This window comes from Corapipo altera, unplaced genomic scaffold (assembly GCF_003945725.1).
Source record: "Corapipo altera isolate COAL_440 unplaced genomic scaffold, ASM394572v1 45, whole genome shotgun sequence".
NCBI classification, from domain to species: Eukaryota; Metazoa; Chordata; class Aves; order Passeriformes; family Pipridae; genus Corapipo; species Corapipo altera.
In genome coordinates this window covers 26,941,333-26,968,567 of record NW_020884877.1, presented here as the reverse complement: position 1 = coordinate 26,968,567, position 27,235 = coordinate 26,941,333, and the positions used below count along the sequence as shown (strand labels likewise).

At 36.7% G+C, this 27,235-nt stretch overlaps 1 protein-coding gene across 1 annotated transcript in view; it reads left to right on the top strand.

The window, feature by feature from the left end:
* Positions 1-15,772: 15,772 nt before the first annotated feature.
* DPP10 (dipeptidyl peptidase like 10) overlaps positions 15,773-27,235 on the top strand; it is a 213,796-nt gene continuing 202,333 nt past the window's right edge. The window contains exons 1-2 of the mRNA XM_027637169.1: positions 15,773-15,887; positions 24,421-24,516. Coding sequence (XP_027492970.1) covers positions 15,863-15,887; positions 24,421-24,516 — 121 coding nt within the window. The 5' untranslated portion in view covers positions 15,773-15,862. The remainder of the gene's footprint in view (positions 15,888-24,420; positions 24,517-27,235) is intronic.

Genomic DNA, 27,235 nt, shown 5'->3' with positions numbered 1-27,235 from the left:
GAACTGAAGGGGAAAAGAACACAGGAGATGTTTTGGCTGCTGCAGGTGCCTGTGTTTCTATGTGAGTTAGCACAAGCAAAACATTTTTTAGCATTTTGTAGAATGTACCACCATTTATTGTACTTAATGAAATTTTACCCATCCTGTGATTATCAGTCTCAACTAGGTATAAAAATTGCTGTTGTAATCTCAGAAGACAGTGACCCATAAAAGATGTATGATTGAAAATCAGATATATAATTGAAAATGTGATTATTGTTTCTTTAAATACACATTTATGTGTTAGTGCCATCTGGCAGTACCTAGATCTACCCTTGATTTAGCTGACATTGCCTGGCTGATCAGGTACAGGCATCAGGATAGATGTGGGTCATGAAGACATTCTCTTCTGAGATAAGAGAGGCCTTATTATCATTTATTTTTCTCGTAAGAATGAGGCTTTTGGAAACCCAGTCACAGAGGAAGGGATCACTGGGGAGGCAGAGCTGTACATGTACATGGTGGCTTCTGCTGTTTGAGGTGATTGAATTTCCACTTGCTTTTCCTCATACCTGTACGTTCCTGTCTGATAAGGATTTCAGAAACTGTCTTCTACACTTGAGCCACAATTAATTGTACCAATGATTTCTTCCATTTGCGTGCCTAATTACCTGATGAAGTCTGCAAATCGACCTCACTGCAGTCAGAGCACAAATAATTGCACCTTCAATTTAGAGCACAAGAAGATATGCATGGTCATGAGGGGAACAACTAAGTATTGCTTGTGGGCCCTTCCTGATAAAGTGGCTGTAGCTGAGGCATTGATTTAATTCTTCTCCTTAGCCTTATAACAATAGCTTTATTTGTAATCTGAATAATATGTTTGTCTTTTCTTTGTAACCTTTGCATTAAGCAGTAATTACTGGGTGGCTGACAGAACTAGAATGGGTCTCATTTTTTTAAAAAGAGTTTATGCCCTGTTCTTGCTTGGTTTGCTTAAATATTTGAAGTTGCAACCTTAAAATAAATTATTAACAAAAACACCAAGGGTTTCTTTCATTCATTGCTCACTTGCAGGGTTACCTAAATATGCAACTAATAACCACAGGGAATGCATAGAAAACAGAAAATAAAGCATTCTTATTGCAGTGTCTTGCAGTGAATTGGCTACTGACATAGATCTATTCAGAGGGGGTGGTACATTTCCTGGTAGATAGCAAGTAGTATATAGGCAGCTTTTGGGTAAACTGCAGTTTTTGATTGCTACTTTGGTAAAGGCACCCAGAAGAACTAATGTGTCTATTTTTAGTAGCTTCTCGTTTTAGAAGCTGGCATATACAATTACTCTTGGTGTAGCTGTACATTGCAAAACTTTATCATATTCTCTGGGATGTTTTCAGATGTCTAGTTTTTTTATTCAGTTTTTCCATTCTTACTTAAAGAACAATCCAGCTTTCTGCTTGTAACTCATAACTGCACAGGATAACATTACTCAGGTAATAAAATTATCAAGTAATAATTTCCTATTTCAATTTTGTTGCAAAATCCTGTTTGCAGTATGATGTATAAATAAAATAATGTATGTATACTCTCCTTCTAGGGGAAATAATGGAATAATTACTATCAAGATCTGTTTTGCTAGGTCAGAAGAATGACTTTTATAAAATGGCCCCAGTTTACCACATTCCAACTATGGTACATAAGAAACCATTTTGATGTATTTTAATTAAGATTAATATCAGCAATGTAGATATGCAGTTCTTACTATACTGTATTAGAAACTTCAAAGGTTTTCGTATAGGATATATTGCTTCAATTTGTCTTGCTACATCATGTTGAAACATCATGAAATTAAAATATTGTGTTGTTTTGCAGATTATTCTGTTGTAGACAGGTAGTCTTGATGAACTGATGAGATTAATACTTTTATTTAACTTTTAAATGTGTGATAATCCATGCTTTTTTCCCTCAAAAACTTCCGTAGAAAACATTAAAGGAAATAGGACTCCAGGTTACTGATTGATTTGATTTTAAAAGCTGAGGTTTTTACTGACACTAGTTTTCATGAAAAAAAATCAGTGTCCTGTCCCTTTTTACTTCCAAGAAAGTCTAGGTGAGAAGACTCTGCAAAGAAAAATGTCTTTGGGTCCTCTGTTGCTAAAAGGTGTGATGGGGTTATTTGTGAGGCTTGTGACGACCAATTACACTAGGGACAGAAGGAAAGAGTTATTAATTTTTTAACGAGCTGGTCCATCAGACCAACTTGTGTCAGAGTCAGTTTTGTCAGAGCCACTTTTGGTTTGTTTTGCCCTTGGTTGGTTTTGAGGTTTTTTTACTATCTTCTGACTGGGGAAGTTAGAAAGGATGGAGTTCAGTCTCTGGGCCTTGTTTCTCCAGTCAGTGTGCTCCACAACAGCTACTTCAGTATTTTTATTTTCAATACCCTCTACCCAGCAGAGTCATGGGGATTTGGCTGCAGGTCTCCACACTCCTTGACTTGAGGAGTTGCTTCCTTCAAGGGCCACTGTAGTCAGAAATCATGGGTGCAGCATGTAGCCAGCTGCTGAATTCATCACTTTGGGGTAGTTTTAATGTTATTCAAATTTTGATCCTGTGGGAACAGCCAGAGCTGCCTAAAGTTGTAATCTCATAAGTTGTAATATAGCTGCTTCCAGAAAATTTCATAAATTGTTTACACCAAGGAGACAGGGATATAAAAGATTATTCAGTTACTCAACAGGGAATAAGGAACATACAGTACTATGAGCTGTAGAAAACAGGAAGAAAACCCACAGGCATAGAATAAAAAAAAAATGGAAAGAAGGAAATTTTCTTGTGAAAGTCTTGCTCAATTAACTGCATCGACACATTTGATACAATTCTTTTTTGTGAATTAGCTGAAGAATAATTTTTTTCAGGTTTCCACCCATTTGAAAAGACATTTGCCGATCATTACCACTTGTCTGTGATAAAATCCACACTTCTGTTCTTTGGGTGGTTTTTTTGCTTTAGTTTTTTTTTTTTTGTTTGTTTGTTTTTTCCTGTGTTTACTCTGAAAGTAGTTTGTATTTTATGAACATTCAAGATTACCAGTGAACCCGTTTTTGCATGGCATGAATCTGGGAAAACTCCTTTTGTAACTTATTAAATAAGTTATTCAGATTATTTGTTGTTCAAGTTATTTGTCCATGTAGGCCTGGATTTTGACTTCTAGTAGCTTGTTTTAGGGGACAGACTGAGTATTCACTCTTGTTAAAAAACAAGCAAGTATTTAGAAAAAGGAAATGAAAGGTGACACTTTTTTAATTTTTAATCTGGAGAATCATGGAGTATTGTAAGAATCCTTTTCCTTTAAGGCCCACAGTACATCTCTTGAAGTGTATATAAGAAAACCACAGTATTATAGCCTGTCTGGTAGCCCAACACCTTCAGTTGAGTCAAATATTTTCCTCTGCCTCCAGATATTTCAGTAGGAGTTGTTGAAGTGGATCTAGAGGAATTATTTGGCTCTTATATTAAAGCTCAAAGCCAAGCAGAGATTTTGAGCTGAGTATCTGTTGTGAGTACTGGATCTGTAGACAACAAATTACCTTCAGTGCATTAATGGAAAATTCAGTGACAGGGCTGTTTTTGTGCATTGCAGAGATATCCTTTATTTAAAGAAAATAGTAAATTAGACACGAGAAATAACTACTGTTATTTCATACTGCGTGAAAATACAGTACCTAATCCCCATCCGACAAAGGCTTTGGGCACCTTTCTCTGAGCTTCACTAATACAGTTTATTGCTCTTCTATGTTCTTTATGTGACCATGCTAAACACAGAGCTATGCGTAAAGTAGAAACTCCATGTGGAGTGACAGAATGTCTTCCTGTGGGTCATCCTCTGTTTTTCCTCTCCATCTTGCTTTATTTCTATTAACTGCACAAATACCAGATCTAGGCACCTTCTCTGCTTAGTTCTCTGTGTCCCTTGCAGGGCTGGAACTTCCCAGCTGCCACAGGAGTTTTTTCTGAGAGTCAGAAGGTCACAACGGATTATTTATCCCTATAATCAAAGGTTCATTTGAGTTGTTTCTCAGAATGTCTAAGCTTTTCTAGAGCAGACCTTAGTGTATCTATGCATTTCTTTGGTTTTCAATAAAAACAACATCTGGAAAAGCTTGTCAGTAGGAGCATCTTGACTCAATCCATGCTCGGTTTCAGAGAGACTTCAGTTTCCTGCTGTACTGAGGGCAGCTACAATGTAATGTCACTGAAAGGAAAAAAAAGGTAACGTGGTGGTGCAATCATTAAATGTAGGTGCAGGAGAGCGTTGTGAGAACAGGACATACATGCTTGTGGTGAGTTGACTTGTCCAACAGCTCAGTATCATGAAGTCATTTGCTCATTCTGCTTGCTTATGGGACCAGGGTGGAAACAGGAAGAGAGAACTTGTAGGTCCAGATGAAGACAGTTGGATAAGTGGAGGAAAGACAAAATAAAACAAGTGATGCAAAGGAAATCACTGACTGCCTCCCGGGCAACTAGTGATAGAAGAAGAGGACACAGTCTTAAGCTGCACCAGGGAAGGTTTAGTTTGGACATTAGGAAGAATTTCATCACAGAAAGGGTGATCAGATATTTGAATGGGCTACCCAGGGAGGTGGTGGAGTCACCGTCCCTAGAGGTGTTTAAGGAAATGGCACTCAGTGCCATGGTCTGGTTGACAAAGTGGTGTTTGGTCATGGGTTGGATTCCATGGTCTGAGAGATCTTTTCCAACCTAATGGATTCTGTGATTCCCACAGCCAGCCCCATGCCCAACCAGTCTCTGAGCAATGGCCACTTGGAAGACTGTGTCACCCCCCAGTTTCTGTCCTACCCCTTCAGCCTATCTGTTGAAGTTTACCCTAGGCTTTCTGCTGATGGACATGCACACGTGGCAGAACTGTCTTAGTACCTTGAGAAGAAGGCAGGACTTTGTCCCACCGTGAGTCATTTGCATTTTCTCTAGACCAGTCAAGAGGTAATACCTTCTTGGGTGGTTCACATTTCCCCAAGAAACGTAATGGATTAAGAGCCTTTGGAGTGTTGTGTGTAGATAGGGTTGACCACTAGGTAACAAGAATTTGCAGGGGAGAAAAGCTGGATTTTTACATTATCTAGAAGTATACTGAAAAACATCAATGAATCCTGGAAATTCCTGATAAGTTTTTTTTTGTTGTTGTTGTTTGTTTTGTGTTTTTGTTTGTTTGTTTGTTTGTGGGGTTTTTTTTTCCCCCTCCTAGTACTGCATTTGCTTTTTACTTGAGTGGAAGATATATAAAGAGATGATTGTTTGACTTGTCTTTCTATAAATGCTTTTTTGTAAACTCTGTGTATGTATGTGCGTGTGAAAAATGTAATGTTTTTAAATGAAATGTTGTCATGGTTCTACTGGGTTATTACATATATTAATTCTGTATAACATAGCATATTGTATTAAATCTAAAAATTTCCTGATCACCTCCCTGGTCTTTTTTCCCTAAAAAATGCAGGAGTAAGCCCTATCTTTATTTCTGATAATAGAATCATAGTACTGCTCTGCTTTAAATAAAATTCCATTTTTTGGAAAAACAGGTAACTTAATCATGAAGTGGACTGTGAAAAACCAGACGATAAATTTCTAAACAAAGTCCAGTGAAATAATGTTGTTTGCTACAGTTTTGTTCACAAATATTTGCATGAAGAGATGCTGGTTTACCATTTTCACACAACCTTGGAAAAATCCTCTAACTTTCTACTGCCTCAGATCCCTCTAAACACAGAGATTACGGTGTTCCCTTTTCTGGTACTGACACTCTTTGGTTTATTTACACTTTAATTTATTTATAGAAATGTTGTCTTGAATAATGTTTAACTGTATATATATTTTTAACTGTATATATATTCAGTGATATGTGCATGTGTGTACATATGTATATTCACACAGAATCTTATTAAGGCAAATTTGGATTTAAATTACTTGTTCTATTTGTAAGTAACTTCTATGTAAATCTGAAAACAAATAGAAAAATATTGATGTAAATTTGCAAAAATAACCTTAAAAATGTGTTCCATGTTTTAACAACTCCTGATTTAATCTCAGTCATGTAAAAAAAAAGTTTTTGCAATTCCATTTTTTGGGACTCTTAAATGGCATAGAATTAAGTGTGGGTACAAATACCTGAACACAGATTTTGTGCTTTTTTTTTTTATCAAAGGACAATTTTGTTTTTTTTCTAACCTAGCAGTGCTCTTACTTGAAAGTCATGCACCAGTGCAGAGCTCAGTTTCATACCACTAAATATACGGACACTGTGTTCAATTTAAATTGTAAAATTATGTGGCATAAACTTGAGTATGACTTCTGTGACATTACTGCAGTTTAGTAACCTTTCCTGTTTATCTAACCTTCAGTGAAGTGTGATATTGTGTTATCAAGCAGATCTGGACATTAATGGCAAAACTGATGATGGCAGTTTTAAAAGTCATCTCTTATGGGTCCTTGCAAATATATTGAAAAATAAAAATACATTTTAAAAACTTTTTTAAGCAATCAGGTATACTTTGTATAAGTCTGTTTCTGAGCAACGAAAAGGACAAATTCCATCAAACAATGTTGTTATATCTGTGAGTATGCAACATGTATAGCCTGTATTCATGTGTTTGGTTTTTTTTTTTTTAAATATAGTATTTTACTTAGTTAGGAGATTTTTCTTCAAGATAATAAGAATGGAAGAAATGTGTTACTATCTTGTGACATTTCATTAAAGTTAGGATCTGTAAGACTATGTGAAAATACCCTTTTGACCATAAATGACTGTGCCATATTTATATAGACTTCTGTTACATCATAGTAACCTGAGTAAAATCATGTTTTTGTCTGCTGCTCTGTCATCTTTTTCTGTCCTTGGCATTACTTGCTTTAGTAAAATACTTTAAGAATTTTCTTTCATTATGGGAAATGAATTGTTGATTTCCTCTAGATGCTAACAATGCGTGGGCTTACTGGAAATGAGCTGCTTGCTGTATTTCCATGTAATCCTGCAGGCAGTGTTCAAGATGCAGAGATACCTTTTCATAATCAGACAAAAATCTCGTTAGCTTCAAGATGAGACTTCTGTGAGGAAAAGAAGAAGTAGCATGGTGGGAATACTGGAGCTTTGGTCTGATGAGAACACAGGGAAGATAACCTGAAGTCACAGCAGAGCCTTCAGTGAGCCTGAAACGCTCAAAAGGGTGTGTGACTCCTCTTGACAACCAACTGTGTGGAGATGAGATTTGCAGGGGAGGTTGGAAGAGTGTTGTAAATAGGTTTGTTTAATAAAGCAGCAGTTCATTAGCTGTTATTCTGTTACATACAGAAATCCCTATTGGTAGGGATTCTGTAGTTTTCATGTATCTACATCTTGTCATAACTTTGTTATTCTCCTTAACTCTCCAAGTGTTTATGCTGGGCTGGAAAAAGAATACAGTATTTTTATTTCTGAAACTTTGTTAGAAACAAACTATAAAAGATTGTGAATACAGGATGAAAAGGGATAATAACTTTGAAATCCTGAGGCTCAAGAACATTGCCTCTAATGCTGCAGTAACTCTACATTGCATTATAGCTCTTCATAGAAGTGTGTTGCATTCAACTCAACTCCCAAAAGCCAAAGGAATTCCCTTGCCTTCTGTAGCTTTTTTCTACATTGTGACTGTTCTTTTTAGTTCAAATACAAACCAGTTCTGTCATCCATTGTTATTTTATCTAAGTCTCTCTCTGCCCCAGCTGTTCAACAGTCCTTATAGCAGTATTTTCCATGACCTGCATTTTCTGTATTTCCTTTGCTTCCCCCTTCTTGTTTTTCTGTACTGAAAATGTGAATACTACTGTGTTAGTTAAAAAAAGCATAGGGCCACAGATTTTCACTTGTGAATGTGCCACACTGTTTTGATCAGTTGTGCTGACCCATCTCTCTGCTTTTGTATGTATTGCATGCATCAGTAATGACCAAAATTTTAAACTCATCTACTGTGATTAGACCTTGGACAAGGGTTTTGGCAGAATGCTTTAGAAGTTATGCTTTTACTTGTTTGTCTAATGTAATAGCCAGCTCATTGTGTTTGAGCAAATGTTACAAGGTACACTGAAAAACGAATGGGAAGATGTGGAATGTATTCTTAGTGCTGGCTGTAATACATCAAATAGATTGCATAAATGTTTCTGATCTTTTTTTGTGAGCAGTTGGAACTAAGGTTGTTGACAAAGCTATTCCAAAATACCCCAAATTACCAAAACTCAGTTCATGAATAGGCACTTGCAGGTCCAGGGAAAATCTCTCTCTCTTTAGAACAAAAATGACCAAGCTGAAAGAAAGCACAAAATGTTTTGCAAGGTTAATAACCAGTGTGAGTGATCGACACTTCTCAGAATGACTTATATGTACACATTTATTCTTTAAGTTTATTATTGCTTAGAAGAGGTGAGTTTTGGTTTGTTTTAGTTGTTTTGGTCTAGGTTTGTTTTCCGGTTGGCTCTGCAAAAGGAGGGCTTTGTCTTACCAGCACAGCCCAAAAAATAAAAATATGAAGACAGATTGTTCCCATATCCAAATCCTGCACCTGTTCTGGGCAGGGTAATTACTAACAAGCTGCTCTCTTTCTAAAATGCCGATTATGCACAGAGCTGATAGAGTCCTACATTCCTCTTAAAGTGGCATTTTACAATGACTCTGAAAAGAAATGCCAGTGTTTTCATGAATAAAGATATTGACCGGGGAAAGTAATTGTGTGGCCATAATCATTCAGATAAGAACTGGAGCAACAGGATCTTATAACACAGCAAACTGTAAAGGGAACATGAGGGATGAAAATGATAGGTACTTATGCAAATGTATTATAACTATTCTGTGCCACTTTGTGGATCTGTCTTTTAGTCTCTCTTGCCATCTAGGCCATGTGATTAGTCAAAAACAGCTGGAAAAAAATGGACACAATCATTTGATCACAAAATCAGAATGCTTGCTGGGGTAATTTCCCTTCAAATAGCACACTGCACACCCAGGGCAGATATTATTTAATATCACCAGCTCTATAAAGACTTTTGTAAAGACTGCAATATTTCTGTTATAGGTCTCTTGAGTCTGTCTTTTAAAACACCTGAAATGCAACATGAAACTATTTGTCTTTTTTCATTTATCACCTTCTCTTCATGTTTGGGAAATGCAAATGGTAAGAGTTTAATGATGTAGATGCTGGAGGAGTCATTAAGTGATACTGTTGTGATATATCTAAGCTACAGAGAGACTCATTCTCATTCCTACTGCAAAGCAAATTACATTTGCTTTTCCTCTCTAATGCATTTTGCCCCTGAAATTCTTGCCAAAATAAGGGAAGGCTGTGATTCTTAGTGCTTTCCTCTGTAGGCTTTGTCCTGGTGACAGTACAGCAAGAGTATATTAAAAAACCAAAAGACAGAAGAAAGCAGATTATTCATTCAAGGCTTCAGAAGATGCTATGCTGGCAGAAACTGCTACAGGCCATAGGTCTTCTAGCTGAGATACTTTGTCTGCCTTCCATGCCTCAACACAAAACCAGGCAACCACCAGACACTGCTGCAGCTCAGTGCAGGTGGATTTTTCCATGCCAAATACCCACAGTCTAAGAGCAAACAGCAATGTGCATCTGCACACCTGTACCACCAAACACTTCAGCCTGGTAAAGTTCACTCCAGACTGCAGAAACAAGGGCAGAATCTCTGCTTTCACTTTGAGCTGTACCCAGCTCTACACACAAACTGGTTGAATTCTCGTTCTTAATTTTTATAGAAAAATGCATATTTTCTATATTTGACTCATCTCACCATTTATTACCTGGGTCAATCGCAGTACGGGCAGGTAGTTCTAGGGGAAAAAGCAGTTTACTTAAAGCCAGCTCCCAGGGTTAGCTTGTCTCTGAAAGTCTCCCAATAGAGATGCTGGATTTTAACTAACCTGCATCTTCTAGAAAAGCCTAGCAGAGGCACTCTGTAGTCCCCAGGCCAATGCCCTTCCATGTGCCTGCTTCTACCAGGCAGTCTCTACTGCTTCTGTCATTATTTCCATTGCAGAAATTGTATGGTGCTTTACACAAATAGCTTTCCAAGAAATCAGGAAAATGCTATTAAGATAATTCAAAAACATGACTTAGTAATGCAGCAGGTTGCGCCAATATTTTCCGACCTTTTGTTGTCTTACAACAACCTTAGTTGTACATATTTGCTAGCAAAAATCTGTCTTAAAGACTTTTTATCCTCATTGATTAACAATAAAACTGTACAAGTCAATAAGTTTTAGGAAGGAAGCTGTGATTTTTTTTTTTTCTGGTTATGCTGTTTACAAGAAAGACTGTAAGTTTATTCAGGTAAAAATATGGAAATATTTGAGGGGTTTTGTGTTTCTTTAAGATACTACATCTCTTAATTTTAAGAGTTTCTTTTTCCCAAATTGATATCCCCAATATAAGTTAAAATATGCATTTGCTTTTCTATGTCAAGGGATAAAAAATATTTCCAAATGAAATACATTTAATGGAACTTAGTTTCACATTGTTGCTCTTATTGTAGTAGGAACTTGGGTCATATCTTCTTATTACAGTCACACAACTATTATGGAGGTATTTTTGTAGGTTGGTTTTTTTTTTTTTTGAGGTGAAACATCCACGTTTCATGACTTGCATTTCATTCAAAAATAGAGAACAACAACTCAGAACTGCTGAATGAGATTACAGCCTTCTACCACAGGGTTACAGTGGGATCGAGGGCACTCTCTGCAAGTTTGCTGATGACACCAAGCTGTGTGGTGTGGTTGACACCCTGGAGGGCAGGGATGCCATCCAGATGGATCCCAAGAGGCTTGAGAGATGGGCATACGAGAACCTCATGAAGTTCAAAAATGCCAAGGGCAAGGTCTTGCACATGGATTGTAGCAATTCCAAGCACAAATAAGGCTGAGTGGAGGGTAGAGCAACCTTGTGGAGAAGGACTTTGGGGTGCTAGTGGATGAAAAGCTCAGTGTGACTTGGCAATGTGCTCTTGCAGCCCAGAAATACAGTTGTATCCTGGGCTGCATCCAGAGCTGTGTGGGCAGGTCAAAGGAGGTGATTCTGCCCCTCTACTCAGCTCTCAAGACCCCACCTGGAGTGCTGCATCCTACTCTGGGACCTCCAATGTAAGAAGGACCTGCACCTGTTGGAGGGAGTCCAGAGGAGGCCACAAATATGCTCAGAGGGCTGCAGCATCTTTCCTGTGACAAGAGACTGAGAGACTTGGGATTGTTCAGCCCAGAGAATCAAAGGCTCTGGGCTTAGAGCACCTTCCAGTACCTAAAGGGGCTACAAGAGAGCTGGAGAGGGCCTATTTGCAAGGGCATGGAGTGACAGAACAAGCGAGAATGGCTTTAGACTGAAGGGGGACATGTTTACATTAAACATAAGGAAGAAATTCTTCGCTGTGTCAGTGGAGACACTGGAATGGGTTGCCAAGAAAAGCTGTGGATTTCCTGGCAGTGTTCAAGACCAGGCTGGATGGGGCTTTAAGCTACCTTGTCTGGTGGAAGGTGCTCATGGTGGGGGGGTTGGAATGAGGTTATCTTTAAGGTCCCTTCCAACCCAAACCATTTTATGGTTCTATGCCCTAGATTGTGATATTCAAAGCCGTATCTTGCTAGTGCTTAAAAGATTTTTATGCTTGTAGTGAATCAGTTCCTCATCAGTCTGTAAATTCTATTTGGAGAGGGAGGATATATTTGGAAATCAGCCTAGAAAAGGAGAGAGAAAAATGCTTCAGCATATTTGACTTATATTTGCTTTGTGTGTTTGCTGGGTGTATTTTTTTCAGCATTTCCTACTGAAATACCTTGTTTCACAGTGGTGAGTGGGATTTAGCATAGAGGGATGCTGAAGGGTTGAGATGACTCATGCTTTCCTTTGACAGCCTCAACCTTTCATCCCTCTCACATCCAGTCTGAAGGTTTTTGTTTTAGTTTTTCATTTGGTTACTACTGCAGAGTTTGTAACCTCTGTAAGGTTATATCATACATGTAGTATATGGTTTTTAAGACCAGTCTTTTCTTTTAGGGGTCTTTTCAACAGATATTAAGTGGAGACAATCACAAAGCAGAAACTTTAGGCTCTGAGGCTACAATGTCTATTTGGCTATATGTGCTGAGTCCCCTCATGTTGGTGAATAAAAGCTCTTGGTAAATGTGGTCTTTAGCATTTGGCAGGAGTAGGCATTAGGTTCTCTAACATTGGTGTACAGTTCTTTGTGCATGCAATATTTAATTTTTCTCTTTATGGCTGTGTTTTACTAAGGTATTAGTCAGAAATTACATTCAGAAATATATATTACTAAAGGATTATTTTTGGCAACAAGGCAATTAAATGGTTTGTGAAAAAGCTACTTTAAATAATGAGAAAACTTGCAATTGCTTTATGCTTTGAGCAGCCATTTTCTGATTCATTAGAGTTAGATTGTAAAATCTATAATAATATAACAGTGTTATATATAAACCACCATATTCAAGAGTTGATGTTTTTCAAACCACATTAATAGAAGAACCTATTTAGCAGGTTAGATCTGTAAATCTCTGAGTTGTTATGTGGCAGTTTGCAGTTACAGGGAAACTGTGATGTCAAAACCTTCTCATTGTGTGGCTCTCTGTGATGTTTCTTTTTGAATGCCTCTATCTTCTAATCACTCTCAAAAAGGACAGCTTCTGTCTTGCCACAGTCTAAACATCTATTTATCTGCCTTTTGCTTAGGATAATTTTTAAAGGCAGTGTGAGTCTGAAACTATTTTATTGTTGAAGAACAGCAGCTTACTCTGTTTTAAAACTTTGTAGGTCACAGTGCAAGAGCTGAATTCGTTAACATCAAAAAAATTGATTGCAGATGTCCTTCATACTAGTTGTACTATGAATTCACCTTATTATAATATTTTTTCTAATATTTCATCAAAAATATATGTTTGTGTACAATAACTTTCTAAATGTCTTACAAGAATGTTGTCACTCAATATTAAAACAACATCATGACCTTTAATAAATTCTAATATAATAACTTGATAGAACTCATGCATTTTATCCAAATATTGAAACAAAGTACTTTATTCTTAATGGAAGTTGAGTTCTTTGTATGGCAGTCTCCAAGATTTCAGCTATCTGGAAGCTCTCTTCTTTCTCACTGTGGGTACCTGTAAGCTTTGTATACTCAATACTTGATTCAACTGTTTGCTATTCTCGTTGCAAAAATTTGTACAAGTATTTAGAATGAAACCTTATTTTTAGAAACTGAACAATATTCATGTCTGCAGAGAAGAACGTCTTGAATAATGAGGACTTGGTACAGTTTTTAGAGGCTTTGGTACATTCATCAAGTTTTCCAGCTTCTGTCATTTTAAACCAATCCTTCGGAATAGGGTTCCATGATACTCAGAGAGAAACTACTGTTTTCTCACCACCACTTGGTTTTATGAGCTGCTAGTTCTTTTATCTGTCAAACGTCATAGAAATAAGGCTAATACTGTTATGTTTAGAGTAAGTTTGTGTTTTCTAGAGTGTGCTATTAACATTAAAATAATTCTTAAGGTAAAATAATAGCTTGGGTATGAATTTAAATGCAGGACACAGAAGTTCTGTATTTTTATGAAAATGCTGTGGATCATTGCAATGTCAGTGTGGTCAGGGCTGTCCAGAAAGGATTAAACCATGCAATCCTCATGTCCTTGGGATCACCAAAGAGGCTCATGAAGCCATCATGCAGGCCTTGAAAACCTGGTCTTTAAGGCTAGTCAGGAAGCTGCTGTGGTAATTTATATTTCACAGGCTGGGAGGGAATCTGAAGGAGCTGAAGAAAATGAGGGGAGCAGGCAGGCTGGCATGGGGCTGGGAAGCAGGGGCAATGGGATGGAGAATGAAGACGAATACCAGGAGCTCTTTCTTACACCATTTTTTCCCCCTGTGAGCCAAGGACAGGAGTCCTGATCTTCAATTAAAAACCCTCTGGTATCAAAGATGTGTTGTTGGTCGTGGTAATCAGGTTCTTCTGCACAATGATTCTCGGGAAAGCTGCACAGAATTCAGTGTGGGAGGGACTGGCCTTCATGTGCTTATGTTTCCTGGAAAAGAGGACCAGGGAGAGAAAGTGTCTTTTACAGGCAGAAATGAATGTCTGAGTGGCTAAAAAAAATATTAAAAAGTTAAAGACACTGTTGGAGCTGCTGTTGTGGGCGATGTGTGGTGTAGAGGTTGTGTGTGTCAGCTAAGAAGTCACAAGAGCATTACCTCTTTCTGTTAAGACTTCTCCGTTTCACATTCATTATAACTCAGAAAAGCAAAATGAAATAATACACATGTGAAAAAGTTTGAACATGCTTTTGGAAGCTTACAAAACAGAACAAGGAGGTGCTTTCCTGCAAATTAGTCCTCCCCATAGAATAAGCTGGCTGAGGTGGCTGTCCTCATCCCTCTGCCCTTTTGCCCAGTGGAAAAAATGAAAGAACATTCTCGGTGTGTATCACAGGATTAACAAAACCAGTATTGAGGATCAAATAGGAGAGACTCCACATAATCTCTCATCTTTCGTGGCAGTCATTCCCTGTGCATTCAGTGGAGAGGCAGCCTCACAGAGCTCTGCTGGTGCATGTCCTGGCAGTGGGAGGGGTAGAGAAGCTTTTACATGCTGTTGTGAACTAAAGGGCAAACGTGAACTATAGCCATATTTTTACCCCACCTGGTATTTAGTTGGAGCTTAGTGGGAGCTTGTGTTGATTGTGGAGTGCTTGTATAAATACCTCACCTTTGTAAGTAGGACGAAGTAGGATCTTCTCACAAGTTCCTCCCAGGGTTTTTTTTTTTCACAATTTTATGATAGCATTTAGTTTTGTGATACTAAAGGTACGAGTAATTGTAGCAAAGAAACATTTATGCTTTCGAGATATAGATAGAAAAAATATTGTTTTCTGTGAGGGAAAGTTAGGGTTGTAAGAAACAATTGTACTATTTTTGTCATTCTGTTGTTAGATGTTTACATGCTGTTTGGTCTTGAAGTGTACCATGAACACAGACAATGCATTGCTATTACTGACAAACCTAAATGGAGCTTGGCAGAAGGTAAACGTGTAACCACACAGGATGTAGGTTTAAGTGCACTAGTAGTTAAAGAAGCATCCATTTAACATTTGTTATAAGCTACTGTTGTTTTTTTATAACTAATAGGGGAGCAGTTAACAGTTGATTTACTGTATAGGGAAAAAGAGCTTGTAGCTTCAGATGGAATACTTGCAGCCTCAGGCAGTTTTGTTAATGTTTTCTATTACAAATAAGTTTAATAGTGTACATTAAAAAGGATGTGTATTTAAACCTTTATGGTCCATACCGTGTTAGGTAGAATTACAGTAAATTGCTACATTTCATTTCTGTAATTATCTTATAAACTGCTAGTGATACTGTCTTGAAGTTTATGTTCAGCACATTTTAACACAGGTTGTATTTTGGACAGCTTGCATCAGATGATTTGATTTTCTCTTAAGGGTATAAAATTACATATTTATATATTAAAAAAAAAGAGAGGGATCTATTAAAAAGCATAAGAGTTACACACCTTTGGATGACTCTGTGTACTGTGGACAAGGGAGGGATCATGAGCACCTCCGGTACTGTGATTATGAGTATGCACTGAGCAATTTTCCTATCACTAATAGTTCTAGAAATGTATGTTTGTGAAACATGGTCTTTTCCTTTTATTTTATTTTTTTCCATTCCTGTAGGAACTTGGAAGTAACAGCCCTCCGCAGAGGAACTGGAAGGGAATTGCTATTGCGCTCCTGGTGATTCTAGTTGTTTGTTCACTCATCACTATGTCAGTCATTCTTTTAACCCCAGGTAATCTACTTCTTTATTTTATCTTATTAAAGGTGTATGATTCATAATGCAGTCATGAAAAGTGACATATAATTGTTAAAGTATCTCTTGCCCTTGAGCATTTTTAACTTGTGGCTATTACAAATTTTGTGCCTGTAGGGACTTGACAGTTACTGGAGGCCTTGTAGAGCAGAAGCACTTGGGTTTGGCAATAGGTCCTTAGGATTGTGTCAGCCTGGGGATGGCTACAAGCAGTCCTCATTAGCTCCAGCAGATGTGAGCTGACTTTAAGATTTTGTCACTTGGGCTATAGTTTCAGATTCACAGATGAGCTAAGAGAAAGCTGCATGTCATGAGAAACAAATTCCAAGAATGAAACTTCTCACTGATCAGAACGTGCATCTTTCATATGTACATGCACAGGCTTCTTCCCTTTTCTTTCTCTCAAAAACAAATAGGGGAAATTAATGGTTCAGTCACAGAAAAAAAAAAAGGGAGAGCACAAGTATTAGACTAAAAGAGCAATTGACTTTTTTTTTTTCGGTTCTAGTATGATTTATTTTTCCAAAGACTTTTTATTTAGCACTGGGTCAACAACCATTTAACTATATCATAGAACCTGAGAAGGAAACGCAGCACAAGTTTTAAAGAAAAAAATATCTTTGAATTCTTTTGTCAGTTCTAAAGTTACAACATAAAGTACCTGATTTGCATGGCATGCCTAGAAGGTAAATATTGTTCTACATATATTCTGCCGTTGAAGTGCCCCAGTTGTGTAAACCAAAGGGTTATTAAAGTACTTTTTAGTTAAATAATAGTTCCAGACTATTTGGTCACTGGATGAAATCATCAAGGGATGCTGGCTGTGTCTGTCCATGAACAAGTACAGCAGTAGACCACTACTGCTTGAAAGGAAAGTGATGAGACTGAATGCAAAAGGATCAAAAAACTTTGCTTGTTAGAGGGAATAACACAGCTGGAGACAGTATGTAGGAATACTATGGACTATTCTGCTTCTTCTGTTTTGTTTAAATATATGTTATATATGCCTGGTGCTGTCCAGAGTTACTGTCTATTTCCATGTTGAACACTTGAGAAAAATAAAAGCAAAGTTGTGCTGCTGTAGTCTCAGTGTATAGGAGTTTCTTCAGGGAATAACAGAAAAGAGATTTTGAGAGCAAATGGTAGTGTCTCCTGGTACACTTTAAGACAGAAGACTGTTTTCTGCTTCAAGGAGAGGTAGCTTTTTGGAAGACTTGCAAAAAATCAAATGTTATGCTGGAATCTACAATAATAAAGATCAGTTGTGACTCTTATATCTATAAAGAATTATTAATGATGTAAAAATCATAAACTGAAGTTTTCGAAGGCACTTGTGGAAAAAGAATAAACAACCTAGGGAAATGTTAACTTTTTGTTTAAAATATGTTAAAAATGCTCAGCGAATTACAACACCTCCAAGGCTGTTTCAAAATCCAGAGAGCTTGCTTGTAAGCTTACATAAACTGAGACCTACATTTCATTTCAAACCATGCGAGTGAAAACTAGTTCTGTCAGCTCAGATGCTCTGAGATATCCCATAGAGACTGTAAAGCTTGATATAAATAAAAACCTTTTTCCCACAATGATCTAGGTCCGTAAAACTGGGCTTTATTGCAGGTTGGAAATGCTTGCCAAAGAAAGATTTGGAGGCACACTGTAGGACAGCTACTTTCCCTGTTTTGACCCTAATCAGTGCTGTTCCCCCTTCACTTTCATTATTAATTAATATATTTTTGGAAGAAAATATTTTGATACTCTACTGGTCTGCTGGCAGGTACTAAGCACTGTAGCCGAAGCTATTTTATCATGAATATATGTAAGATCACTTTGGGATGTTTGCATTTAGGGGGAGGAGAAAGTTGGAGCCCATCACAGATCTGGCTATTGCGAGGTGCTCAGTTCTAAGGTGCCACTAATCTGTTACATAAATACTTGGGTTAGCAAATTCTTCTCATAAAATATAATAGGTCTGAATTTAGATCTTCAGTGAAATAGAGGGAATTATTTCCTGTGTTACCTTGGGATACTTCAGAGTGCATTGCTTATTATTTCTAATACCATTTTGAGCATCAGAGAGTTCTTTCCCTATTTAGTTCTGCCTATATGGATGGGTGCTTTTTAGATTTCATGTAAATTCCCCTAAACACTGTACATCGTACTGCTTCTTTTTATGGAGATGATAATCATTTCAAGTCGTTGTTGCTCAGAAGCCTGATTGTTTCATTTGTATTTTTTTTGAGGCAAAAGTGTGTTTACTGATATGCCAGATTCAACAGCAATGTCTCTTTTGCCTACAGTTGTTTTGTCCACAATATAAGAAACTCTTATGTCTGTGTACACTCACAGCTGTCATTGCAGTTCTCTCAAACTTTGAGCAACAGCTTTCCTACCTTTTTTTAGTAGAGAGATCAATGCTTCCATATGGGATAGCAAGTTTTTAAAAGAAAGTGTAAGTTTTTTTAAGCAAAAGGCTTCAAAGAGGCTCTAGCTTCCAGTAAATATGGAATTGGTACTAAAACTAAAAGAAAATTCTTGCTTTTTTGTTGTCGTTGATGTTGTGGTTTTTTTTTTGTTTGTTTTGGTTTGGTTTTGGTTTTGGTTTTGGTTTTTTTTTAGTATTTTTTTATTACATGAAATATAACTTGAATATACAACAAGAAGCAGGAACTACGTTGAAATAAGAGATGTATTTTGACCTACTTATAGCTTCTGTTCAAGTCTGAAGCATCTGTGTTGTAATTATAGTTGTGGTTTTAGTAAATTGTACCGACAGTATTAGTAATATTTTGGTACCTTTTATCTTGCTTTTAATCTATAATAATACTCAGAATCTTTATGAATATCTTAGTGTTCTCAACAAAGATATGGAAAAATGGAAGGCCAAACCATTCAGTGATGTAAGACATCAGTGGCAGAATCTGAATGAGCGCCCAGTCCAATAACCACTTGTTGGGGCTCAACAAGTGAATCTCTATGGAATAAGGAGTGCATTAAATAAACCCCATTGCACCCATCAAGTAGAAATTGCTACACTACTTTGTACTTGGGAGTAGAAGGCAAATATCCCTGCTAGTTTTCTTCAAAATTAAATAAGTGCTAGGCTAAAGAAAGTGCATGAAGATACAAAAGGATGAGGTTACTGTTGTTAAAGCAAGGAACTGGAGTGTGGAAAAACTTGGGAGTTTCAGAGTAGGAGCCTGTTTGTCCTCTGGGTCAACTTAATTATGAATCTAGTTATTTTTATATAATATTTGGAGTTGATTGCTTGAGAAGTATTTAAACAAAAGAAAATACCTTGGGAATAATCTTATATCTTTATATTGGGAATTAGTGACTGGTGCATAAACAGAAATAGCTGTTTATGAGATGCCATTATTTATTTTATATGTCAGTATAAATATAACACAGGTATCCTTCTTTTTCTGCTTGTATTCTATTTCATGTTTTCAAAGTTTCGTTACATACCTGCACATACTGAAATATTGATAGGTAGATTTTTAGAGATCAGTTCCTTTAAATCACTCCTGCCTTTAAATCAACATATTTTATTTTTTTTGCTTTACATCATGACAGTATGTTCCCTATTGCAGGAATTATGTGAAGACCTATCTGATTGACCACTGTTGATCGGTATTTCAAAAGTGAGAAATACTCAACTGGAAGGATTAGCACTTGAAAGCTTTTATATGAAAAATCACCTGAGAATGATCTAAGAGTTGTACAGACGTTGCTACCCTTGTATAGGTGTTTTGCCACAACACTTAAGGCTGTGTTTTCATTTAGGGACTGAAAGTAGTTCTACCTTCATGTTAACTTACAATTTCTGAAGATGTGGCAGACTCAAATGCTTTACTCAGGACTCCTTTACTGAGATATTGATATTGGCATTTAAACCATGCCTGCTGATAGATGTACTTACTGTTGAGCAAACTGGCATGTACCTCTAATCACAGACTCAGAGAACACTCAGGGTTTGCTTTACTGTCACATGATGAAAAAAAAAGGACAGCTTTAAAGAAAAATTCCTTTAGAGAACATTTAGGCCAGCCAAATTGGCAAGAAATGCTCTTTTTGAAAGGTTTTGAGAAGAGAAGAGAATCCATTTGGGTTATATACGAGAGAAAAACTGTTTAGAACAGGGTTAAGATCGACCCCTCGATACCATCTCTCATATTACTCTTAAATTAATAGAAAACAAACTAAAATTTTTTTTTTTTTTTGTGATGTGGAGAATCATTGCCAGAAGATTCAGGTTTCTGGTCAATGCTGTATAGACTCCCTGTAACTACTGTACACTGGCAAGCAGCTTTTCATATCTGACTACTTTAAGGCAAGTTTTTTTTCCTTTGTCACGCAAACACAATAGGAACTATATTAATTCCAAGTTATCAATATACCTGTTAGCTTGCATACAGTTTACTAGTGGTGTTTTTCCATGGCATTTAACATGAAGCCTTTATCCTAATTTCTAGCGTGAAAACGTTTTTTCCACAGAAAAGTCAATAGGGAGCTTCAGTTAATGGTATACTGCACAACATAATTATTAGTTTTATTTGCTAAGTTAGAAGGTAAATTTTATGAGATGTGTAGACTACTTTTAGCCTGCAGAAATAATATCATATAAACTCATGAGAAGTAACAAGGCTATTAATTTCTACTTTTGCAGTCTTCTAGTTTGGTAATCACAAATAGATTTGTCATTTGGAATTAATACACATCAGTCGTTGAACTATTTTTAGTTAGATGTACAGTTAAAAAGTAGCCTTTTAGTTTTCAACATTTGGTTTTGTTTTTATCTTCTATAATCTGTATCATTATATACATAAATATATATATAATTTCAGAATGAAATAGAAATCTGTGAAAAATTATGTGAGGACATTGGAAATATAACTCCTTCAAGGAATAATTCAATAAAATTTACAACAGAAATAAAAAAGAGATAGTAGGCTATTTTGTAATGTAATAAATACGAAGTGGTAAAAGGCAGTCTTAAAAAAACCCCCACAAGTACATCCTAGAATCAAAGAATAGTTTGGATTGAAAGGGACCTTAAAGATCATCTTGTTTGAACCCCCTGCCATGGGCAAAGCCACTTTCCAAGACCAGGTTGCTCAAACCCCCATCAAACCTGGCCTTGAACACTTCCAGGGATGGGGCATCCACAGCTTCTCTGGGCAGACCGTCCCAGTGCCTCAACACCCTCACAGTGAAGAATTTCATCTTAATATCTAATCTAAGCCTGCCCTCTTTCAGTTTAAAGCCATTCCCCCTTGTCCTGTCACTCCAGGCCCTTGTTCAAAGTTCCTCTCCAGCTCTCTTGGAACCCCTTTAGGTACTGGAAAGTGCTCTGAGGTGTCCCCAGAGCCTTCTCTTCTCCAGACTGAACAACTCCAACTCTCAGCCTGTTTTCATAGGATAGGTGCTCCAACCCTCTGAGCATCTTTGTGGCCTCCTCTGGGCCTGCTCCAGCAGGTCTGTATCCATATCACTTGGAGAAGGAAGTTGCCATCAACCAGGAACCTCCTGGATTGGTTATGCCCTGCTGTGCTGCCCCCCCAAAAGATACTGGTGTGGTTGAAGTCCCCTTTGAAGACCAGGGCTTGTGCATGTGAGGACACCCCTGTTTGTTTGTTGAGAGTCTCACCCACTCTGTCTTCCTTGCCAGGTGGTCTGTAGCAGACCCCCTTTATAATGTAATGTATCCCTGCTCTCTCTTTAATTCTGACCCATAAGCTCTGGGTTGGCTACTCATCCGTGCCCAGGAGGAGCTCTGTGCATTCCAGCTGGTCACTGACATAGAGGGTGATCCCCCTTCTGTTCTCCCCGCCTGTGAGTGTAAACATTGTGAAGTACATACTAAATGTATGTGCTCGAGAAAATTTAACCCAGTATAGTGTTTTGATGTGTAATTCATCATGCTATAGATAAACTGAGCCTCTGAGATATTAATAGAGTGGAAAGTTAGTGTCAAGGATTTCAAACAGGGCTCTATTTTAAAGACTTAGCATTAGGAGAAGAGTTACTTGTCAAACATCCAGTGAAGTTTCACAAAGATGCCACTTTAGAAATGCTAATAGTAATTTAAAAACTTACTTTAAAATCCAATTTATATCATGTTTTCTTGACAGGCATGTGAATCAGAGTACAGAGAGCAGAGCTGGTGTTCCTTTCTTCTCTGATAGACTTTCTGTATACAGCTGATATATTGTTTTAGTGATTTTTATTAAAGCAGTTAAAAAAAGTTCTATCTTGGGTAAGACAATTTTTTGGCAACCTAACAGCTTGTGTCAGCTTGATTGCTAGTTGACAAACTGGCAGGTTACAAGGGGTCACAATAAGTAGGAACAGACTCAGGAAAGGTTAGAAGGGAAATTCGTTTAGAATCATAAACAGCATCAGGATCAGAGTGTGTTGAGTCAAAATAGGTGATAGAAAACAGCTTATTGAGGGTAGGCAGTCAGCAAGGTTATGGAGAAAGGGGAAAATGGGCATATGAAGAACCCAATATTTGATGCTGTTAAGTTAGAAGTAGTTTTTTGAGGACATGGAATGTATTTGTGGAGCTGAGCAAAACATATATAACAACATGTGCTTACTTTGAAGATAAAAACTCAGTGTGTGGCAGGAGCAAGAGCTAACAAGTCCCACGATGTGTAAACAGAGGGATTAGGTATAAATCAAGAGAGATAATGTTACTCTGCTGTAAAGCTCTAGTAAGACTGCGGGTGGAATATTGTGTCCCATGCTGGACTTGTAGAATATAATAAAAAAAAAACCGAACAGGGTACTTTGATCCTTGGAAGGTAGGAAGAGGGCAAAAAGCTTATTTAAGGATTACAATATTTGTCTTATGAGGCAGGATTTGAACAACTCTGCATGCTTAGCCTTATAAGACACCAAGTGCAAGAAGAGTTGATTATGGTGTTTACAGAGTCCCTGCTGCGATCTGGGACCATGAAAATGCAGCAGTGCCGTGGCATGAGCAGCTGTGGTGGCTTGTGTCTATTGTAAATTTATGATGTGCATTAAAAAGCAGTTTCTCTTCAATACAGCAAGGATGCACCTTATTAATACCAGCTAAAGTGGCTTCAGCAGGCAGTAGTGATGTTTAAAGGCAAAAATATCTTATTGCTGTTGATTCCAGTAAGCTTTCAGCTGAGCTTCTAATTGAGAAATTTGGCTGAATAAAGACCAATAATGAAACTACAATTGACTTTGTTCTCTGTGAACGATCATATTTTCATCCAAAATGTTTTTCAGGATACGACCTATACAAAGGACATTTCTTTGTTAAAAAAGTGCTGGTAACATATTGAGTTGACACAAAGATAACAAGATTGCTGCTTGACTGCTGTGATTCTAGATACTCTTTTTCTATGGGTCTGCCATCAGAGAACTGCTTAATATCAGGAAGGACAAAATCTGACTAACAAAAAGTTCCTCACATAGAGAAGGTGGATGGAAGGAAGGATGCAAGGGAAAAGCTCACAGAGTGGAGAAATATCTGCAGTAATTTATGGTAACCTGCCCAATAATGATAAAAGTATTAAAAAAATCAGCCTGGGCATCGAACTGGTTGGTTGTGTAGGAAGTTCATAGCGTATTTTTGCTAGGGCACAGGCAACAAATGGAACAGCTTTTGGCAGCTGCTGTCCTAAATAGCCTGAAGAAGTCAGGTGAAGTGCATAGCTGCTGTTCATTATGTGATTATTCATGGAAACTTTGTGGTTTTGTGTTTTGGCGCTAACACTTTTTGCTTTAATAGTATTTCTGATTTGACATGTTATTGTGACAGTTCACTATTGAATCTTTGCTACTTATTTATTTGGCCTACAGCACAAGGAAAGCGGAATTTAGCAGAGCTTTTTTTTTTTTTCTTAAGCATGGGGATGGTTTTAGATCCAGGCAATTTATTTTTTTGTTTTGAAAGTCAATGTTGGCTAATGTTCAGAAGCACAATATTCCTGGGTTCTGTCATGTTTGGGAAAAACACAAGGCTGTTAGCCAAATGTTATACTGTTCTTGTCACTGGCAAGCCCAGGCTATAAAATGTGCATGTAGAATTTTTTTTTCATTTTAATTTGTAGAATAGGTGAAATTGGTACCAAATTTACTTACAGGAGTTTTTTACTTACTTTCTGTCAGTATAAGGTGATTGATATGTCCAACATACTTTAATTCTCAGGAAATTTTTGTATTGGTTTGTAATCAGACTTCACTTGCACTGGTGGTCTGTAAGAAAGAGCTTTGCCACTACCATCCCCGTATAATAAATAGCCAGGCACTACATTCTGTGGTTGTCCTGTCCAAAAGGTACCAATGCTTTGTTTTCTGAAGCTTTGCTGAAGAAAAGTGATACTTTTTCTTGTTGTGGGGGGAAAAAGTAAAAAGCACAGTATTGTTATCGTTTTTGACAGGACGTCTTGTTCTATAATTGCAGTGTTTTGCAAACACCACAATGTATAATTTTTAATAACTATCTAAAATGATCTTGTTATGTTTGCTTTAGATGAACTTACAAATTCATCAGAAACCAGATTATCCTTGGAAGATCTCTTTAGAAAAGACTTCATAGTTCATAATCCAGAAGCCAAATGGATTAACGGTAAGTGTATAAACTCTCACGTAATTTGAAAGTAGGTAATAATTTCAAGTATTGACTGTTATTGTTATCCAGACACTGAGAAAGAATCTGTTAAAATTTCAAACTCTCTTGAAGTTGACCAGTGTCCTAGTTTTCCTTTTGGTTCTGAATCATGTCTGTTTCATTAATTTTTGAAGTGACTTTCTAATTTTAAAGCTCTGTCTAGTAGAAACTCACTGAAATTATCTATTTATGCTCCTGACTCAGTTGGAAGCAGTGATGAAGAATTTTTTAAGAACTGGATCTTGTTTATGTATTCACAAGAAGATCAAATCTATTAATATCTGAACTTTGGCATCTGAGAACCGGTTCTCTACACGTCTAGAATAGATTCTTGAATATTTCAATATACTTGTACAGCTCATAGTAATTTTCTGATGTCTACAAATTGTATGTAGTGTTCTAATTTATTAAATTATTTATAAATGGTATGCAGATTCACCCAAAATTAAGGAGTTTTAATGTAAAAAAGTAAACAAATTCAAACTTTTTTTTCAACTCATTGACCTCCATTGCTCTTGATCATGTGAATTGTTCAAATTCTTTCTGTTTAAAAGAAATGTGCAAATAACACAATAACAACCATCTGATTTGTGTCATTATAGTTGGGTCTTTGTACTACTTACTCCAGGTGTTATAATCAAAGGAATGACAATAGGCTTTGTGCAAAATAGAGTATTGTTAAGGAGTGCTCTGTGGAAGGCAGGAGTGTAGAAATCTGGTGACTTTGTATGTAAATTCAGAATAATTTTACATGGGAAATAATTCTTCAATTATATTAATCGACTTTGGCATTCAGCTATAATTAGAACTGATCTTTATGGTCAATCCTTTTTTTCCAGGGCATGCTCTGATATTATTTGTTATCCAGTAGTTAAGAGATAGGAGAGGGGATGTTCAGTTTAGTTTCCTGCCACACTCTTCCTTCAGTTACTCCAGTGATAATAAGTTGGAAGAAGATCCTTATGCCAGTTCTATCCATTACTCTTGTTACCCAAAACCTCCATGAGATTACTCTCCTAAGAATACTAGTAGTTGTTCATAACATGTGCATAAAACTCTATGCGTGTAGTACTAATTTCAAATTCCAGGACAATAAAACTAAAAGGTTATGGATGGAGTTATATTAAATATTGTTGATGCTATAAAACATGTAGTTTATTGTATTTTTTTAACTCAGTTCTACAGCCTGTGGTAAGATAAAAGCTTCTTTCATGAGTTTTCTGGATGTGGTAAAAAGAAATGTAGAATTTGATGTTTAACCCTTCCTTGGTTGCAGGTTTTTTTTCTTGACTTCAAAATCCATCCTAAGAAACTCATACAGTGGAATATAATTTTATTAGTATCATGCAAAAAATGGAGGTCGTAAGCAATCTAGTCTAAAAGCTGTGAGATTGTACAGCTATGAACTTTTCCATCACTTCAAAATAGTATTAGAAATAATATTTAATAAAGAAAGACCCTGTGTTTTATTAACAATACAGCTGTACTAATATCCAGTCTTTCTGCAGTGGTAGTTTATTGAGTCACTATGACAACTTCTAAGCTTGCAGTTAGGTATTTTCCTGTGTTTATTTACCAAAGAAACAATGAAGTACAATAGTACAAAAAAGGGAAAGAATTAATATTTGGCTTGTTAGAGTATGTGTGTGTATAAGAATTAAAGAAAAAGTGAGGATAATTAAGGATTTATTAAATTTTTAATATTTCTGATAAACACAGAAAAAATATGATTTTTTGTTGTTGTTTGTTTTGTTTTTGTTTTGTTTGTTTGTTTTTGTATTTTTTTTTGAAAAGGACTCAGTATGGTTAATGAAATCTATATCTTGGATAATAAACAAAACAAGGAATAGTCTTGCAAAGCAGCATTTCTGCTTCCTGCTTTTAGTTTTATTTTTAAGACTTAGGATAAGATTCTATTTTCTTTCCTGGCATGGTGGCCTTGCAGTGATGGCAATATATGCATGGAGAATGAAATATATAACTTAATATTCAGATTCATTACTGTGGAGCTGAAGGGGAACATTTGGCTCTTTGGATATTGGCTGGGTAAGTGAACTCTGCACAGGATGATTTTAGCAGAAAATAAATAGCTACTTACTACTACTATTTTTTACTCCTCTTGAAATAAGATAATTTGCATCTATCTGAAATTTTTATCATTTTCACCTCCTGGGAAGGGATAGGAATAGAGACTGAAGAAGTGCAGCTTCTGTAAGCATCTTCTTCAGGGTCTAGAGTGTGTTTCATCAAAAAATAAAAAGCAAGGTTTAAGGATTTCAAGTGCTGGATGTTCTTAGGGAAGACCTGGTATTTAGCTGCTGCTCTTTAATGAAACTTTATATACTGATCTTTGAATTTCTCTGACTTTATCTTCCAAACATGTTATTTCTTCTTTCCACTTCCTGCGCCTCTACTACAAATCCATCCCCATGAAGTTATTTCTAGACTACTCTTTAATAAGAAAAACTCGTACATGCAGAAGTTTTTACAGTTCATTTCATTTTTATGTTTGAAACTGAGTCCACAATTTTATGTGCTTCCCACCAAAGTTAATAATTATGCACATGTTTAAAGCTGGAGAGGAAATGTTGGTCTTTATCTAAAATAATCAGCTGTTGCCAAAGAAAATAAAAGAAACATTGTGAACTAGTTTTAAAAGGGACAAAATGTACTCACA